At 38.0% G+C, this 19,572-nt stretch overlaps 2 protein-coding genes and 1 non-coding gene across 3 annotated transcripts; 2 read left to right on the top strand and 1 right to left on the bottom strand.

The window, feature by feature from the left end:
- Positions 1-2,099: 2,099 nt before the first annotated feature.
- LOC134741750 (proton-coupled amino acid transporter-like protein CG1139) lies at positions 2,100-12,916 on the top strand. Its single transcript, XM_063674643.1, has 9 exons — positions 2,100-2,131; positions 2,501-2,617; positions 3,308-3,458; positions 3,702-3,823; positions 5,985-6,069; positions 7,502-7,746; positions 8,536-8,748; positions 9,215-9,384; positions 12,621-12,916. Exons 1-9 carry the CDS (start codon positions 2,100-2,102, stop codon positions 12,914-12,916), a joined length of 1,431 nt encoding a protein of 476 aa, XP_063530713.1.
- Positions 9,978-10,050, bottom strand: Trnaa-agc (transfer RNA alanine (anticodon AGC)). Its single transcript has one exon. It is a non-coding gene; the product is annotated as a tRNA-Ala (tRNA).
- Positions 12,917-15,576: 2,660 nt separating the features above from the next.
- Positions 15,577-17,895, top strand: LOC134741375 (sucrose-6-phosphate hydrolase-like). The gene has a single exon (XM_063674136.1). It carries the CDS (start codon positions 15,608-15,610, stop codon positions 17,093-17,095), a length of 1,488 nt encoding a protein of 495 aa, XP_063530206.1. The 5' UTR covers positions 15,577-15,607; the 3' UTR covers positions 17,096-17,895.
- Positions 17,896-19,572: the final 1,677 nt, after the last annotated feature.

A 19,572-nucleotide genomic window follows, 5' to 3' on the forward strand; every position in this document is an offset into this window, starting at 1 on the left:
GCTGAAACCCGATTACTCGGCGCGGGCGACGGCGACGGCATGGAGACGAGAAACTACCCTCGTTTTCGGCATTATTGTCAAAAGATTGGTTAGCCACAACACTTACTACGTCATTCGCTAAAAGTTCGTCCACACTGGCCACCGGCGTAGTACGTAACACAGTTTTCCAGCTAGGAGGCACTGACCAACCACAGTCACGGTTAAAATTCGGACGACGACTAATTTCAATAGCCTCCCGTACTTTCCGCTGAATCACGAATTTTTCTCTAACAAGTACGGATATAATGAGTCGAATCCGAGTCCAATACGTGTTCCGTCACCGCAGAGCCCCGGCTGTACCTGTTCTTCATACTACATATATGCTCGGATAATCTGGTGGCAATGTTACGGCCGGTCTCTCCAAGCTTTTCCCACAGGAGCAGGGTATCATATACACGCCTGGATTGTTTAAGGGCCCCTTATCCTTCGGTGAACGCAACAACTGTCCTAGCTTCACAATATATGAGGACGGAAAATCGTCTTGATGCAGTACCTCCGGCGTAACAAGTGTCCGATTTTATACGTCACGCCCTTAAAGGGGCCCACTGACTATCAGTCCGCCGGACGATCCGGCCTGTCAGTTAGAACAAAAATTTGACAGTTCCGAACAACTGACAGTCCGATATCGTCCGGCGGACTGATAGTCAGTGGGCCCCTTAATGAATTTATGAATGAATTATTAAATTACCTAATGATTGGAAACCACTGCCCTGTGGCTTATTACATTATAGTAATTTTAATTTTATCTACATATGGAAACCTTCAAATATTACTTACCTCGAAATTTTATTGTAAATTATTATTAACATCTCTTACACTGTAAGTATCTGTGGCAACTGTGGCAAGATATATTTAACCGACTTCCAAATCTCACAAGGAGGAGGTTATCAATTCGGTTGTATGTTTTTGTTGTTTTTTTTTATGTTTATATCTCCATCATTTCTGAAACGATTATAAAAAATATTTTTTTGATTGTATATATATATATACATACAGATTAATCCCTTTTTTGTCAAAACGCAGTTCTGATGATGGGATCCCTGAGGAATTGAGGGAACTCCTCAAATATTAAAGGCATACATATAGTGATTTTAGTATTTTCATCAACAAATCAAGCATTTACAGTTAAAAAAGTGACATTTGATGAAGTGGAACTGCTGATGATGATCAGAATGAAACCCTTCAACGACGCATAGTTCACGTTTGGCGATTTGTCCTCTTCGTTATGTTTGTTAAGCAACTTAGGTTTTCAAGACACATTTTTGTCAAGCTCTAGTTCTGATTATGGGATCCATGAGAAATCGAGGGAACTCCTCAAATGTGAAAGGCATACATATAGTGATTTTTGTGTTTTCGTCAACAAATCCAGCATTTTCATTTAAAAGAGTGACATTTGATGAAGTAGAACTGCTGATGATGATCAGAATGGAACTCTTCAACAACACATAGTTCACGTTTGGCGATTTGTCCTCTTCGTTACGGACCCGGACTCAAACTTAGACTCGGACTCGAACCCGGACCCGGATCTGGAAATGGACCTGGTCCTTAGACCTGGAACCAGCCCCGGACCCCGACTCGAACTCGGACCCGGACCGAACTTGGGCCCAAACTTGGACCCGGACACGGACCCGGATCAGGACATGGTCCTGGACCTGGACTTAGACCCGGGTAACAACACAACAGGTATAATATAAATAACCTTCACTTAAAAGCGGTATCTTTCTCCAAAATGCTCATAGTTTTGTTCACGTCATTGTAACAGAAACAAAACAGGAATTTCTTCATTTTAGACAATATCAAATTTAATTATTGAAAATCTGGTAAGGGCATTTATTTGTGTGATGAACACAGATATTTGTTCCTGAGTCATGGGTGGTTATCTATGTGTATAAGTATATTATTATCTCTATAAGTATGTATATCGTCGCCTAGTACCCATAGTACAAGCTATGCTTAGTTTGGGGCTAGGTCGATCTGTGTAAGGTGTCTCCCAATATTTATTATTATTATTATAAATTAAAAAAAAAAAAAAAACATTATTACAGGTTTAAGTGCTCGATATGGATAAAGAAGTTAATAACTTCAAATCGACGTAAGTATCGGCTAAATTAAAATTATTTCTTTATTTTGCCAAGAAATTTTAACCCTTAATACGAGAATGTCCCTTACGAAATGTTTTTGCCTTGTATGGCAGCTAATTCAATCAAATCCGTAATGCTCGAGAATATACCAATTTGTTAACAAAGTCATGAAATATTACCAGACCCAATATCATTTTCTCAGCCTTTTCAGAACTATTAGAAGAACGGCGTTTCGTAAGGGACATTCTCGTGGAATGCACCAATAGATCATACATTTGTTACAAATGACAAACTGGAGTCAATTTATAGGTAATTTTGGCATCTAAATTCAGAAAAAACATGTGAGAAGAGGAGGAAAGTGAGACATTTTTTGTTTCCAGAGCTGATTTAACAAGTAACCCAGGATTCCAATCAACCTTGAGTATAGCTTCGTATGACGAAAATAATGAGAAGCCATATAACCCGTTCGAGCATAGACATCTCCAACATCCTAATTCGTAAGTGACCATTAATGAAATATTGAATGTACCGGTCTAAGTAGATAAATAAATAAATATTATATTATAGGACAATGTTACTCAGATCGACCTAGTCCCACAGTAAGCTCAATAAGGCTTGTGTTGTTGGGCACTAAACAACGATTATACATATATAATATATAGGTATACATTAATACTTATATACCTAGAAAACATGTGGAAAACATCCATAACTCAGGAATAAATAATTGTGATAAACACACAAATATATGCCCTCACCGGGATTCGAACCCGGGACCTTCTGCTTTGTAGGCAGGGTCACTACCGACTAGGCGAGGAGGCCGTTAAAACATAAATATTTGTGTTTTTTTATCTGAAACTTTGGCATATAACTAAGTTATTTTTTTCACGGATCTATATAAATCGGATACTAGAAGTCATAGATTTGCTAAATCTGACAAGCTACGTAATATCCCTAAATACTTAACGATCGGAAAGTAAGACATAACTATTAATGTCATATTGAATATAGATAGTCTGAATAAATGTTTTTTGATCTTCAGTTACCTTTGTACGATAGGTATGTGCCTTATATATATTTTTTGACTTAACCGCAAAACTAAGAAGCAGCTGTCTAGAGACGTTTTTATTTTAAATTTTTTGAATATTTTGATTACGTTAACGTTAAGTGGCTATTTCTTATTTCAGTACAACCGGGTCAATACTTCATTTGCTGAAAGCGTGCATTGGCTCTGGCATACTCGCGATGCCGGCAGCCTTCAAAAATGCAGGACTGGTTGCAGGAACTATAGGCACTTTGTTGGCAGGATATCTCTGCACACACACGGTAGCTATATTGGTAAGTTATTCATTCATTGTTCTTAAAAATGCTCAGAAATGCTCAAAAATGTTGCTGAACAAACTTAACCATGAAGACAAATATCGCCGCACGTGAAATAGGTGTCGTTGATGTGTTCCGTTCTAATCGTACATACGCTCTACCTACATAAAAATATACTTCAAATAAAGTTATACCTATATATACAAATAGGTAAATAAAATGTTACGCCTATTTACATCTTCTTATATTAATATTATGTAGGTTACAACATCGCGACAAGTATGCGTGGATGCCAAAGTGCCGTCTATGAGTTTTGCCGAAACGTGTGGAGCAGCTTTTACATATGGACCTAAGAAACTACGGTCATGGGGCAACTTTATCAGGTCAGTATTTAGGCACATAAGTTATATTGGATGTGGCAGGTACATAGCTTATTTCGTCTTTTTATGTTATGTCCTTATGTATTCGTAAAGATTAAGTATTATGATCAATCAATTATATTTTGAGAACTATAGGTAAACAGCCATAAAAATATTAAAATTATGCAAAATATAATTTAGGTTATGTTCGTACTTTGTGGTACCTCCTGGGGAGCATCTGCCGATTGCTTGCGTTCCACTGGTTTAGCTTTGGTATATTCAGTAGCAGAATACTGTGCACCCGTCTCACCCGTCTGGTTAGAAAGCGCACACGAGGCGAAGGTTGATACCAAGCTGAACGACACGATGCGATGCGATGTATCTCGGGTACCATCAAGTGCACTCCTACACACTGGTTGCATATAACACTATGCCATATAGCCCCGCCGCACCTGCTAAAAAAAAGCTGCTAAGATTGAGTCCACTGCCTCATTACCCTGTCATGCGGAGTTCGATCTTTCCCGAAAACTATGGTGCCGCCTTAACAGACTCAGAACGGGCCACGGTCGCTGCAATTACTTCTTAAACAAGTGGGGATGGAAGGATTCAGCCTTGTGCGAATGCGGCGAGGACATCCAAACCATACAACATATAATTGCACGCTGCCCTCTGCACTCATACACTGACTACAGCTAGAGAAGACCTGCTGCAACACACACCTGATGCAGCAGCGTGGCTCAATTGCTTAAATGTTGACCTATAACTTTTTCGTTTTGTATTCTTTTCGACCCGTTTTATCATTTCGCGATAAAACTGTAAAATCGTATTTTGTAATTGCCTATTTTGTAAAAAATGCCATACGACTAAATAAATAAATAAATCATTTAAACTGCACTTTGGTTAATCACAGATACATTTAAGCTCGCACAGCGATTTCATTATTTTCAACACGTAATCATTTAGAATCACCAAAACACTGTTTGTTTATCTACATTCGACAACATACACGACAAATATGGGGACGCGAGGAGCACGTCCTTTAACCAATCAGCGCTCAAGGTGCGTTCCTTCGCATGTCATTACACAAATTAACGGTTTCACATCGATAGATTATAATATGCTGAAAAATAATGCGTTAAATTGTAAGCAGTATCTTACGATTCACAATCTTTCGACAGTTTACAATCTCGCGAGATAGATTATAATCTAACAATGTTTACAATTTTACGGTGACACGGGTGACAATTACCTATATCATTTTTTTTTTTTTATATACTACGTCGGTGGCAAACAAGCATACGGCCCGCCTGATGTTAAGCAGCCTCCGTAGCCTATGTACGCCTGCAACTCCAGAGGAGTTACATGCGCGTTGTCGACCCTAACACTCCTCTCCCTCGAGCTCTGGCAACCTTACTCACCGGCAGGAACACAACACTATTAGTAGGGTCTAGTGTTATTTGGCTGCGGTTTTCTCTAAGGTACCTCCCCAGTTGGGCTCTGCTCTAGATCTGGAATGACATCCGCCGTCCTGTGCCCTACCACACAAAGTGAGATGTCATTCACAGTGCCCATACCTCTCTTTTGGACGTAGTTTAAGGACATACCCGGGTCCAATGGGTCCAATTGGTCCATGCCTATATACAAAAAATTGTGGAAATTTATTGCGAGCGCAACTGAGGTTTTATTTTGCAGGCAACACATGATGCAAACATCCATACATCCATCTCCTTCTGCCGCATAAGTGCGTTCTTTACGTTTGTTGTTTGACATTTTGACTATTGCCGTTAACATATACAGTACAATCTCGCTAATCAGATACTAACGCCGAGACAAGAGAGCCGTATTAGTGGGAAATTTGGATTACTGAAAGCAAATCTGCATATATTTTGATGTGCTTAAAAGTATGTCGTAGAAATCTACACTAAAATAATAAAATCAAAGAAAATTTTACCGTTATCTGGTGATGTTTAGCCATTTATAAAGAGAAGGCAGTGGCTTAATGTAAGCGCAGATCTTTAACTTGTGCTTAGAATGACCAGTTGAACCCCTATTCATTTTTATTGCCGGATAACTGGGTTTACTAATCTTGATCATCGAGGTGTCCGCCAGACATATATCACGGACACATCTGCATAGGTATATATCACTATTTCCCTAGCGTAATATTATTTACTTTTACTTTCAGGGCACTAGTTGACTTCGCAATGATGCTGACTTACGCAAGTACTTTATGTGTTTATGTGGTTTTCATCGCTTCGTCTTTTAAAGAGGTAGGAGTTTATACTCGTAAATATAAATACATATTTCCCGAATCTGTCATATTGCACATTATTATTCATAACGACGGCTTAATCGCGTAAAATAAGTTTTAAATTTACGTCCGACGTTTCGAGGACGGCGTTGTCCCAGTGGCCTCGGAGAAGACTGGCCAAAGTTGACATCAATCTTCTAGGCGCGCGAGTTTTTCGAACTACCCGCACTTGGTCTTGTTTATTAACTTGAACTAGGGATGTCACCGGTCGTTGTGAATAACAATGAGTAAAAATCGTGAAAGTTTAAATCAGTGTTCTGTCATATTGCATCCCTCAATGAAGCATAATAATGGACATGTTAATAGTGCGGGTGTATCACATTGAATTATTATTACGAGTACTATAGAGGCGACATACCAAACAATGAAATTGTCGCAATCACAACCTGTACCACGCGAAAAACGTCGTAAGATGTCGTAAGCGCCGTAAAATTCATGGCGCTTACGCGTTTAGGTCGCGAGATTCACGCTCCGCTTCTATGGTTTGATGCCAAAACAGCAGCAACTTATGGTGCAAAATACTGGTTCCCTGTGCCGGTACGTACGTTAGTAATAAAAATTCAATGGTGTATCATAAATCAAATAATTCTCAGTAGAGGCCTCAAACATTTATATGGATTTTTAAAATATTTTTTTCGAGAACGTCATCGTGCATTTCTTTTACTTCGTGATTATTTTTATCCTAATAGCAATAATCAAGTTAATAATAGGATAAAATTAAATAACAAAATGAATAATAAACTTATTAACAGGCGTATTAGAATTTTAGTTATTCGATCTCTTTCCGATATGATACTGGTCTGTCAGTGTCAAAAGTGACATTTCTTTAACCAAAAATATCACGTTTGACACTAGCATTACAGATCACTGACATATCAGAAAAAGATCGAATAACTAAATTTCGAATACGCCCGTAAAAGAGAAATGTTACCTTAATTTTGTTATTAAGTTATATGATAGAAACATACATTTATTGAATTGAATTTAAGTAAGTACTATCATGTAGCACTAATGCAAAACGAATATATGAGGAATACCGTACATATTCTTTTCATCGATCTTCATTTTCTACGAGTCATCTAAAACAATACTTTTTCTACTGTAAAACCTAAATAATTTAAATAATTAGGTAAGTATCTCAGTAGTAGTACCAAATACATCAACGCGTGCATAATATATGAATAGGTATTACTCATGAAATAGTTGGTGTCTTTTCCACTGGACCGCGGCGCCAAGTGATTGGTCAAATTCATTATAGTTGACTAAACCATTTCGAAATTAATATTATAGTTGAGTTGGGAGTCCATATATGAAAAGTACCCAATTATAGTTTGGTATACGAAATCTTAATTCAACCATTTCAGTCGACAAGTAAAAAAATATCATTTCAGGTATTGGATGTACTTCAGCCGGAATGGCAACTCTCCGTCCAGATGTACTGTATTATAATCTGCGTACCTCTAGTACTCATATGTCAAATCAGGAACCTCAAGTACTTAGTCCCATTCTCGGCTCTGGCCAATGTGCTCGTGGTCATTGTGTTCAGCATCACCATGTATTACATGTTCTCCGACCTGCCTCCAGTGAGTGACAGAGAGATGGTTGCCAATGTTTCGACGTGGCCCCTCTTTTTTAGGTAAGTTTTTAAACTCAAGAGTCTAAAATTCATGCTTTATCTCAAGAGGTCTTTTTGATAAGTAAGTATTTCCTGAGCTTATAGCTCATTGAAATACAGCTCATTTGATATTTACCAGTCGCTTTTCGGTGAAGAAAAACATCACGAGGAAACCGGACTAATCCCAACAAGGCCTAGTTTCCCCTCTGGGTTGGAAGGTCAGATGGCAGTTGCTTTCGAAAAAACTAGTGCCTACGTCAATTCTTGGGATTAGTTGCCAAGCGGACCCCAGGCTCCCATGAGGCGTGGCAAAATGCCAGAACAACGCGAGGAAGATGATGATAGCTCATTGAAAAACGGAAATGGGAGAATACTTTTTTAGTTATAGAAAATGACACGATTCATTTTCAATTGTTCTACTGAACTTTATTAACTAAAGCGGGATGAATAATTAATAATTCCCGGATCGTATGTATAATGAAAACTATAACAATTAGATCAATAATTAACTATAAAACAAAAGGTATCTTATAGTATGTATGCTAACTTTAGCTTTGTCTGTTAGTCTTATGAGGGACATGACATGGGTAATACTACTGATCATAAGGAACCTATAAACTTGTATGTAGTTATTAATAATTGCGATATTTTTTTCTTTTTTCACCAATAAAAAAAAATGTTGACTTCGCTGGAATGTCCTGCCTCCGTAATAAATTAATCGGACACTAGCCAACAATGGCTTCTTTCCTCTTCTCGACAACGGTGTGATCTACGATTTCGTAAAATAGTTGGTATTTTTTTTTTCCGCAGCACCGTAGTATTCGCTATGGAGGGAATTGGAGTCGTTATGCCTGTAGAAAATGAAATGAAAAAACCGCAGCATTTCCTCAGATGTCCAAGCGTTTTATACATTTCCATGGCCGTCGTAATCTCTCTATTCACTGTTTTTGGATTTTTCGGATATGTGCAATTCGGGGACGACGTTAAAGGCAGTATAACGTTGAATTTGCCTGATGGCGATATGTAAGTACCTTTCATTATTCCATTGCATTGGTGGTAACCTCGAAATCATTGTCGACTTCAAAGTTTCTTTCTATGAATTATACTTGTTCTGAATTTTCACCCGAGAGAGATAATTGTTTATTCATTATGCTCTTGAATAGTATAACATCCGATCGTAAAATATCGATGACAGCCGTTTGCCTTAATTTTGGAGTATCTTGACTCCTTTACATTACCACTAATGTTTTTATAAGCCTTTGTTAAGAAAAATGCTCCACGTTTGACATACTAAATTATAAACTATCAACCAAAGTAAACTTACAACTGTACACTTGAAAAAAAATGTGACTGTTACGAAATCAATCACCTTAAGTATTACCTAAGGTATTTGTCTTTTTTATCTCGCACGTAATATTTTAGTTTTTCCTCATGATTTTCTTTCCGTTTTTTTTTAACTTAGTAGAATTGTACTTACCCCTTTTTTCAGATTTGCGCAAGTAGCAAAGTTGTTAATGGCCATAGTAATATACTTCACGTATCCTCTACAGTGTTACGTGGCCATGGAAATAATAACGAGAATGCTCAAAAAGTACCAACCGAACAAGTTTGACAATGTCATTCAAGTTAGCATCAGGACCTTCTTAGTTTTACTTTCAGGTAGGTGTTATGTATGTATATTGGTGGAGGGTAGGGTTAGGTCTCTCCGCGCGCCCTCTAGCGCCGGCATTATTGTAATGGCTTGTTAGTCCGTTAATAAACCTATGTACTGAACGCACGGTCTTCTGCTTTACACCCCCGAGAACCCTCCGTACCACCCTTACCACCCCAAGAGGGACCTTCTTGTCGATGGCGCTTACGCCATTATTAACGATGCTCCAATATAAATACAATGCTGCGCGACGCTGTGCGGCGTAAGCGCCATCGACAATAAGGTCCCTTTTCATAGAAAATGCCCCAAATATACCAGTGGGGCGAGAATTCCAAACATTTCATAGCGACCTTAAAAAATACTAAACGCGTACAAGGACTTACTAATTCCTACCGCCAGTAGCCAGTAGGTAGAAGGTCTCTACTAATATTTTTCACTTACTTATTTACTTATATGTGGTATTTTCTATAAAAAGGGACCTAAACGATGCTCCGATATAAATACAATGCCGCGCGATGCTGTGCGGCGTAAAGCGCCATCGACAATAAGGTCCCTTTTCATAGAAAAATGCCCCATATTAACTAAAAGTGGAAAAATGTACTGTCTTGGGTGGGACTTGAACCCACGACCACTGGATCGCTAGCCCAGTGCTCTTCCATCTGAGCTACCAAGACGCCACCCAACACAGCATATTTTGCTGAGGCCCATAAATATGGGCCTTTCAGGGAGCCACCCCTAGCGACATCTACCGTAAGAGCGTTACGCTTCTTAAACGGCCATGAGTTCCATATCACATGATCACTACGCTCTCTGTGCCCTATATCTTGAAAACGTCTCATCTCATGAAAAAATATTTGATACCTAATTTGTCGTAAATTCTACGCTCTACAACTCTTTCCTACATGTAAATAACATCGGAGCTATAAAAATTTTGATATCCGTGAAAAACCGATTTGTATGACATTTGACCTTGAATAACTTGACTCGCACACGATCTATGCGTCGATTTTTAAGAGAACATTTAATACGTCATAACGAAATTCCGGACACTATTAAACTTGAACCAAGTGACAAATTATTTAAAACGAAATTAAAAGACATGTTAATTCACAAATGCTATTACTCAATTGAGGAATTTTTAAATGATGAAAAGCTGACATTTTAATAGGTATTAGATAGTAAGTTAAACACTGTTGTTGTGCCCTAACAGGGTGTCATGAATTTACTAACTTTATTTGTAACACCTTATTTTATGTATCATGACTATGCAATAAATGAAATAAATAAATAAAAGAAATGAAATGAAGGTGTATACGAGTTTCCAGCTTATATCTCTCATTCCGAGGTTGACCCCTTTTTAGGGTTCCGTACCTAAAAGGAAAAAACGGAACCCTTATAGGATCACTCGTGCGTCTGTCTGTATGTCTGTCTGTCCGTCTGTCACAGCCTATTTTCATCGAAACTACTGGACCAATTAAGTTGTAAATTTGGCAGACATATGTAAGTCTGTGACCCAAAGACGGACATGTAACGTAAACAAATGAATTTTAAGCATGGAGGCCACTTTTGGGGGGTAAATGAGAGAATAATAAAATAAGTTATTCAGACTATCGTGTTACATATCAAATGAAAGAGCTCATTGTGGGAATCTTAAATATATTTTTTTTATAATTTCAAGTTAAAACAGTTTAGAAGTTATTCCAGAAAATAGGCAAAAAATGACCATTCCCCCCCCCCCCCCCCCTTTATCTCCGAAACTATTTAGATCTTTACCTATAGATTACAGGAAAACCTATTAGAAATGTGCAGTCAAGCGTGAGTCAGACTTAATTACTTATTTTTGATCCGACCCCTATGGGTTTTTTGCGGTTCCGTACCCAAAGGGTAAAAACGGGGCCCTATTACTAAGACTCCGCTGTCCGTCTGTCCGTCTGTCACCAGGCTGTATCTCATGAACCGTGATAGCTAGACAGTTGAAATTTTCACAGATGATGTATTTCTGTTGCCGCTATAACAACAAATACTAAAAAGTACGGAACCCTCGGTGGGCGAGTCCGACTCGCACTTGGCCGGTTTTTTAGGCTTAAGACGACTGACCCATTGGTAATTCACCAGAAACGATGCACTAGTTCTGTGGCTATCCCCACAGAACTAAAGTGGCTATCCCATACTGAATTAATTTTGTATAACAAAGATAGATATAACTCCGTAATAGATGGATACAGTCTAAGGAAAAAACGTGCCTCGAAAATCAAGAAAATTTGATTCTCGTTCAGAGGGCGCTACTAGCTTTGGCCTACTATCGTATAGATGGCGTTGACGGTTTCGTTTGTTATTTAACAATTTTAACGCATATCAGTGAAAGAACATGGTTCAAAATCATAAAAACAATTAATGCAAATAAAAAAAATCATTTATCCATATTTAAATACATTTTATCGTATTTTTATAAATCTTCATTTTTAGTTTTAAAGTGTGTCGACAGATGGCAGTGAATTTACTGGGGTTAATTTACTATGACAGTACCGCTCTAGTATAAGTTACTCTATGGTATCAATCAAAAACATCTGCAAACGATACTATGAAACTTAGAAATAAATTTAAAGTGGGACTTGAAATAATAATTAGCATCGTTCGCAGAAGTTTCGGCTTGAGACAAAATTAATTAATGTACTTATATTGCTTTGATCAACAAAAGCCAGAAACAAAGTTAGGTAGGTACAGTCAAGGGCATAAATATATATACATTCCCATTGTTTCAAAAATATGTGTACGCTCTTACACAATAAAGTCGTGTTCACATATTTTTGAGCCATTTTTCTGGATCGATATTTTTGCCTTCGACTTTACTATAAAGAAAAAACTGGTCAAGTGCGAGTCGGACTCGCGCACGAAGGGTTCCGTACCATTACGCAAAAAACGGCAAAAAATACACCTTTGTTGTATGGGAGCCCCACTTAATTTTTTTTTTTCTGTTTTTAGTATTTGTTTTTATAGCGGCAATAGAAATACATCATCTGTGAAAATTTCAACTGTCTAGCTATCACGGTTCATGAAATACAGCCTGGTGACAGACGGACGGACAGCGAAGTCTTAGTAATAGGGTCCCGTTTTTACCCTTTGGGTACGGAACCCTAAAAGGGATGTATGTGCAAAAAAATTAACAAATTTATTTGAAAAGATAATATTTACCAAGCCAGATAAGCAAAGACTCAAATAAACGGTTGATATCTTTATTTCACAGTTGGCGTAGCCGCAGCCTTCCCGAATTTGGAGTTGGTGATCAGCTTCGTAGGTGCCATCTTCTTCTCCACCCTGGGTTTCCTCTTCCCCGTCGTCGTCGAGACCGTCTACCGCTGGGACAGGGACACCGGCCGATTCAACTACATTATCTTCAAGAACATTGTCATTGGAGTTTTCTCCATCTTTGTGCTTGTCTCTGGAGCCTATGTATCTGTCGTCGGTATGATAGATGAATTTTTTGTTGAACATCCCATTGAAAATGATAATTTGACTTTCACTTTAATTGTAAATATTTAATTAAGTATATCATTATTTTTCTTTAGTTTTATTAGAGTATGAAATTAAATATTCGTGTTGTTAAAATGTTATGGCAATTTATTTAATTTAGTTAATCATAATATGTCCTTTACTTCCGTCATATTACAGTCCGTTCTGTACGCGTACCAGCCGGTTTACATAGATGGAACGGCAATCGCCCTAGGCGTCAGCCTACTCAGCCTAGTGGTAAATCTGCCACTGAACGGCAACCTCCTTTTATTTGTATTCGTGTCAAACTATTAATGAAATCCAAAAATAATGGTTTTAACCATTTTTTTCTTCAATGCAAATAATAATCTTGCATTGATTTTTGTGAAGTTAAGAGGAAAGAGGACAAATGTCACGTGACCACTTCACCATACAAACGTTGTTCGCATTTTCCTCTGAATATTATTAACATTATAAAAAACTATGATGATTTTGAATAACGTTAATTTGGATTTGATTTTGTTTGATATCTTACGGTTAATACCTATTTTATTCGGGTTGGTGTGGAGAATAATTTAGTGTTTCACTCGGTGGCAAAATTTTGTTTTACCCTCGTGCTTTGAAACCGTCACAACGCTGAAGATTCCACTTTTCGAATATTTCGCTTGCTGGTATCAATATTAGCACGAGCGAGCGGTTAAACAACATCAACTTTGCCCCCTTGTACAAAAAATAACTATTTACGCAATTTGATGTCATACATAGTATAAAACAAAGTCGCTTCCTGCTATCTGGATGTATGTATGTATTACTACGCAACGGATTCTGATGCGGTTTTTAGGGTTCCGTAGCCAAATGGCAAAAAACGGAACCCTTGTGGATTCGTCATATCTGTCTGTCTGTCCATATGTCACAGCAACTTTTTTCCGAAACTATAAGAACTATACTCTTGAAACTTGGTAAGTAGATGTATTCTGTAAACCGCATTAAGATTTTCACTCAAAAATAGAAAAAAAAACAATAAATTTTGGGGGTTAGAAATGAAAATCAAAAATTTTTTTTCTTCATCAAACCCATACGTGTGGGGTATCTATGGATAGGTCTTCCATAATGATATTGAGGTTTCTAATATCATTTTTTTCTAAACTGAACAGTTTGCGCGAGAGACACTTCCAAAGTGGTAAAATGTGTCCCCCCCCCCAACCCTCTAACTTCTAAAATAAGAGAATGATAAAACTAAAAAAAATATATGATGTACATTACCATGCAAACTTCCACCGAAAATTGGTTTGAACCAGATCTAATAAGTAGTTTTTTTTAATACGTCATAAATCGTAAACCGCAATTTACCTTTCACTCACGTTTCACATAAAAATACAGTCGTCCATTATCGTCTTAATCATTGCAGGTATATTTCAATATTTGAACAATATCAACTGCTTTTTCCCCTCACTCAGTAAAAGTTTGTGTTTTCTAATGAACCATAAATTTCTGTATAAATTAATTGTTGTCCTACTTATTCCCCAATTTTTGGTATATCTACTTTATCACCTAAACGGAAAAATGTGGCCAGCATTTGCCGTTTAGTTGATAAAACAAACAAAAAGGAAAATAAAACTATTTGACAAAGACCAACAGTTGGGGAATTAGTAGGACAACAATATTAATATAGTGATCTATGCAGTAAATAATTGGCTTATTAGAGAAAAAAAATCCGCTAATGAGGGCGCCACTGGACGGTCGATCCAGTCTTAATCATGCTCTGAATTAAATAACAGATGAGGTAAGAAACTCATGTTACGGATTTCCCATTATAATCTAATCTCTAAACTGTGGGAAATTTGTCGTGACGAGGAAAATGTAACGGAAATCACAACTTTGCGAACAATTACGCATTACAAAAGCGTATTGAGAATAACAGTAATAACACACCTACGTAGTGCGATTGTGTAAAATCAGTTTAACGTGAAACTCTCGCTTACAAGTAATTTCTTTGAAGTCGTAATCGATTGTACTGACGGAACTAACAAACAGATCAAATAAAGAAAGGTACATAGTGAAATGTCATACAGTTGGATTAGAATTGAGCAGTCCAAGGCTCCTCCGTGCAAACGTAGTTCCTATTTTCCTCTCTGGAATTTACATGGAAAATATTTTTCGTTGGGCATCCCTTCGTTAACTTTATTCTAAATAAAATTAAAGTAAGGACCGATAAAAAAATATCAATTTTTGGTAGCCCTTTAACTTAAAATTTTCGGTAGGAATAATATGTAAACGGCAGTGATCATCAGCCAAACGAATGTTCAAAATGTTGACGAAAACTTTTGGAGAGAAAAAAAGAGAAAAGCGGACGACCGCTTCTCCTCCTCCTCATTTTTCTGTCTTGATATTGACATTATGGAAAATAATAACTTTTAGGCAAACACAGACTTTAAATTGGCAGTTGCATATAATTTCAGTTTAATTTACTTTTTACATGTTCAAAACTTTGTACAGATTTCACTCCGCATACGTTAGGTAAATTATGTTTGGTTAAACAGTGTGAATTACAAACAATAGTATATTCAGTAATGTTTGTAGAACCTTTGAAATATACAACCAAAGGAAATAACTAAAGCGCACCTATATGTAACTAGATAACAATCAGACACGACAAAACAACTATATAATCGCCGAGACGGCGGAAGCGCATCATTGTAATCTGAGTTTAATTTAGGCGCTGGTCGCCTGCGCTTAAACAACATGATGGACACGTTTTTAAAATTTACATTTATTTCACTTGTATATAATATTGGAGCTCATGGACAAGAAGTTAAAGACAGGTACTACCCACGTTACCACCTGGCTCCGCCCTACGGGTGGATGAACGATCCCAATGGATTTTGTGTCTACAACAACGAGTACCATCTCTTTTACCAGCACAACCCTAACAGCAGCTTGACGTCCACGCTCGTGCACTGGGGTCATGCCAAGAGCCCCGACCTCGTCAGTTGGGAACACCTCCCCATTGCCATGTACCCTGACCAGTGGTACGACGCAGGTGGAGTATTTTCTGGAAGTGCGCTAGTTGAAAATGATACTATGCACATATTCTACACCGGAAATGTAAACTTTGAAGGACAAACGCCTGACCATGCCAATCGGCAAGCTTACGCAACGAGTACAGATGGAGTCACTGTTACTAAATACGCAAGTAACCCGATCATTCCTGGTGACGACCGCCAGCCAAATTTCCGTGATCCCAAAGTTTGGAAACACGAAGATACGTACTACATGGTCTTGGGAAATTCCTACAATAACGACAGCTTAGGTCGCATTCTTCTATACTCTTCCACTGATAAGATAAATTGGAACGAAGTGTCTGTTCTCGACCAATCTACCGGCACCCTTGGCTACATGTGGGAATGCCCTGATTTCTTCGAGCTCGACGGAAAATATGTACTTCTGTTTTCACCACAAGGTGTTGCGGCTCAGGGGGATAAATACAAGAACTTGTACCAAACTGGTTATATAGTTGGTGATTTTGATTACTCGACTCTTAAATTTACTCCTACATCCGAATTCAAGGAACTCGATCACGGTCATGATGTGTACGCAACTCAGACTGTACTGGACAACCATGGTCGTAGAATTGTGATTGCTTGGTTTGATATGTGGGACCAAAATTACCCGGAACGCTACGATGGTTTTACTGGTCTCATGACCTTACCTAGAGAATTGAAGCTGTCTTCAGATGGAACTATTATTCAGAAGCCAGTAGAAGAAATGTCTAGAGCTCAAGGGCGCAGTTTCACCCCCGGAAGAGAGCACAGGGGAAGCTCAAGAATATTTACTCTACGAAACAAAGCCGGAGAAATTAATGTTCGTGCTGATGCTTCCAATAACCTTTATTTATACATTGAGTCCGGATCTGTGCGAGTGACCCTATCTTACGATGCAGCCAAGGGCCAGGTGACGCTGGATCGTGGAGGCACCGACGGTGTTCGTCGCACAGAATGGAAACCTTCAGGGCAGTTGAAATGGAGAATCTTTGTGGATGCGAGCTCTGTTGAGCTGTTTTGTGGAGAAGGCGAGGTAACTTTCTCGAGCCGATTCTTCCCTGATGGTCCTATCAAAGTTCGCTTAGGACAACAGTCGAGGGCTGAACATATTAACGTTCATGAGATAGTGCGCACTGTCCCTCACGGTGGGCATGATAACGAGAGATGGCACGTTTGTGTTGGAGGTTAATGTGGTCACTTAATATTTGGTTTGTGAGTACCTATCGCAGATAATTATCATTATAAACATGTAGTACCCAAGGAAGCGTAGGAAATTATTTAATTCATATTTAATTCATTATTTATTTAAGATACAATTTATTGAACTATAGATAAATTAAATTATTTTGTAACATATATAGACACGATGTTACATATGTAGACAAGCTAAAGAAGGAGAAAAATGTAACATGAGTTACAAACAAAAAAATTCGTTTTGTTCTTTCGATTCTTTGAATGTATTTGTACAAAAAAGTAAATGTCATTTTTACTTTTTTTTTCGTAAAACCTAGTTTTTGCAAAATGTTACTTGTTACTTTTTGATATCTATCAATAAGGATATTTTACAGTACATATGGAGTTACTTTCTCGCACTAGTGCGTAAAGAGTACTTTTCGTGCATATACCGAAAGTTTAAAGGGCCTTATGTACTGTAAAACATTGTACGATACACGTGCGAATAGGTAATTCGCAACTCGTGTCGTTTTAAGACACTCCCTGCGGTCCTGTTTTAATTTATCGCCACTCGTTTCGAATTTCCTCTTTTTCGCACTTGTATCGTAAATAACTATTAGACTACGTCCCGTAGTGGCAACATCGCCATCAAATAGGCGTTTTTCACTATGTAACAATAAACACATGGTTTTTTTTTGGTATTAACTCTAAAACTAAGCGAATTACAGAAAAGTTTACAGGACATTTTAAATATGATCAAGAATCAGGAATACACTACTGTTATAATCTTTCGGGTTACTCGTGAACACCATGTATTTTATTTGTGGAGTTTCAAACTTTTTAAAAGTTGAAGTGGCCATATCAAATGAAGGCATGGGTCCACTAAACAGCCAAACAGATGATCAGTACTTATTATTATAATGTTGGGACCGCGACTTAAAAATTATTTAAATTAAAAATAGAAGTGTATTGTGTGTGTGTGTGTGTGTGTTGTGTGAATAGATGTGTGTTTATTGTGTTTCTATTTTTAATTTAAATAATTTTTAAGAAAAAAAAACCGACTTCAATGGGGGCCGCTGAAAGTTCACTTATTGTTGATGGTGCACTCTTAAGTTCCAGACAATGAAATGAAAAAGACAGCATCTTTTGCCTAATTATGTAGAAAAGGAGGTAAAACCACTCACTTTTCTAGTAGCATTTCGTTTTTGTAAGGGTCGCAGTTCTAACCTAACCTAACCTACTTTTCTGATAGCATTTTGTTTCTGTAAGGGTCACAGCTCTTACCTAACCTACTTTTCTGATAGCAGTTCTGTTCTGTGAGAATCGCAGTTCAAAACCCAACCACCCACCTAACCCACTTTTCTAGCAGCATTTCCGGGTCCGGGTCTGGGTCCGGATCAGAGTCTGGGTCCGTGTCCGGCTGTCCGGGTCCAAGTTTGGGTCAGAGTTCGGTCCGGGTCCGGGTCCGAGTTGGGGTCCACGTCCAGACCCGGGTCCGGGTCCGAGTCCGGGTCCAAGTTTAGGTCTGGGTCCATAAGGAAGAGAACAAATCGCGAAACGTGAACTATGTGTCATTGAAGAGTTCCATTCTGATCATTATCAGCAGTTTCCACTTCATCATTTTTAAATGTATGTGCTTGATTTGTTGATGAAAATACTAAAATCACTATATGTATGCCTTTAACATTTGAGGAGTTCCCTCGATTCCCCATGGATCCCATCATCAGAATCTGTATGTATATACTTACAATAAAAAAAAGATTTTTTAAAATCGGTCCAGAAATGACGGAATTATGGAGTAACAAACATTAAAAAAAAAAAATAATAATGAGAACCTTCGAAATCTTGAAGTCGGTTAAAAAAAACATACAACTGAATTGAGAACCTCCTCCTTTGAAATCTTGAAGTCGGTTAAAAATAAAAAGGCGGCAAAGCAAATCTTTTTACTTTTTTCTGTAAAAATATATACATAAGAACGTTGCTTCTGTAAATTATTTATATTATATTTGTATTTATTGTGCCATTTTTCGGCTGGAAGGTTACTTGCTGGCTTCGACTCGAATCCGAATCGAATACGAATCCTCAGCCAGCAAGTACTCGCACAGCTAAACTGTGGAATGAACTGTCGCCTGCGGTATTTCCGGACCGATATGACCTTCAAACCTTCAAGAAAAGAGCGTATTCCCATCTTAAAGGCCGGCAACGCACTTACAACCCCTCTGGTGTTGCGGGTGTCCATGGGCGGCGGTAATCGCTTTCCATCAGGTGATCCGTCTGCTCGTTTGCCTCCTATTTCATAAAAAAAAAAAAAAAAAAAAGTAGCTACTTCCGAGCCTCGACAATAATGTACTATGCCTGCCTTTCATCCGTTTCACTTTACTGTTCGTGAGGCTAACACCTAAGACCTACGGGTGGCAACCAGAGTTGACATGCAAAACGGGTGTCAAATATAGTTGTTCGAAGTACTGGTGATATTTGACACTTTTTAAACAA

This window comes from Cydia strobilella, chromosome 5 (assembly GCF_947568885.1).
Source record: "Cydia strobilella chromosome 5, ilCydStro3.1, whole genome shotgun sequence".
Lineage (NCBI taxonomy): Eukaryota > Metazoa > Arthropoda > Insecta > Lepidoptera > Tortricidae > Cydia > Cydia strobilella.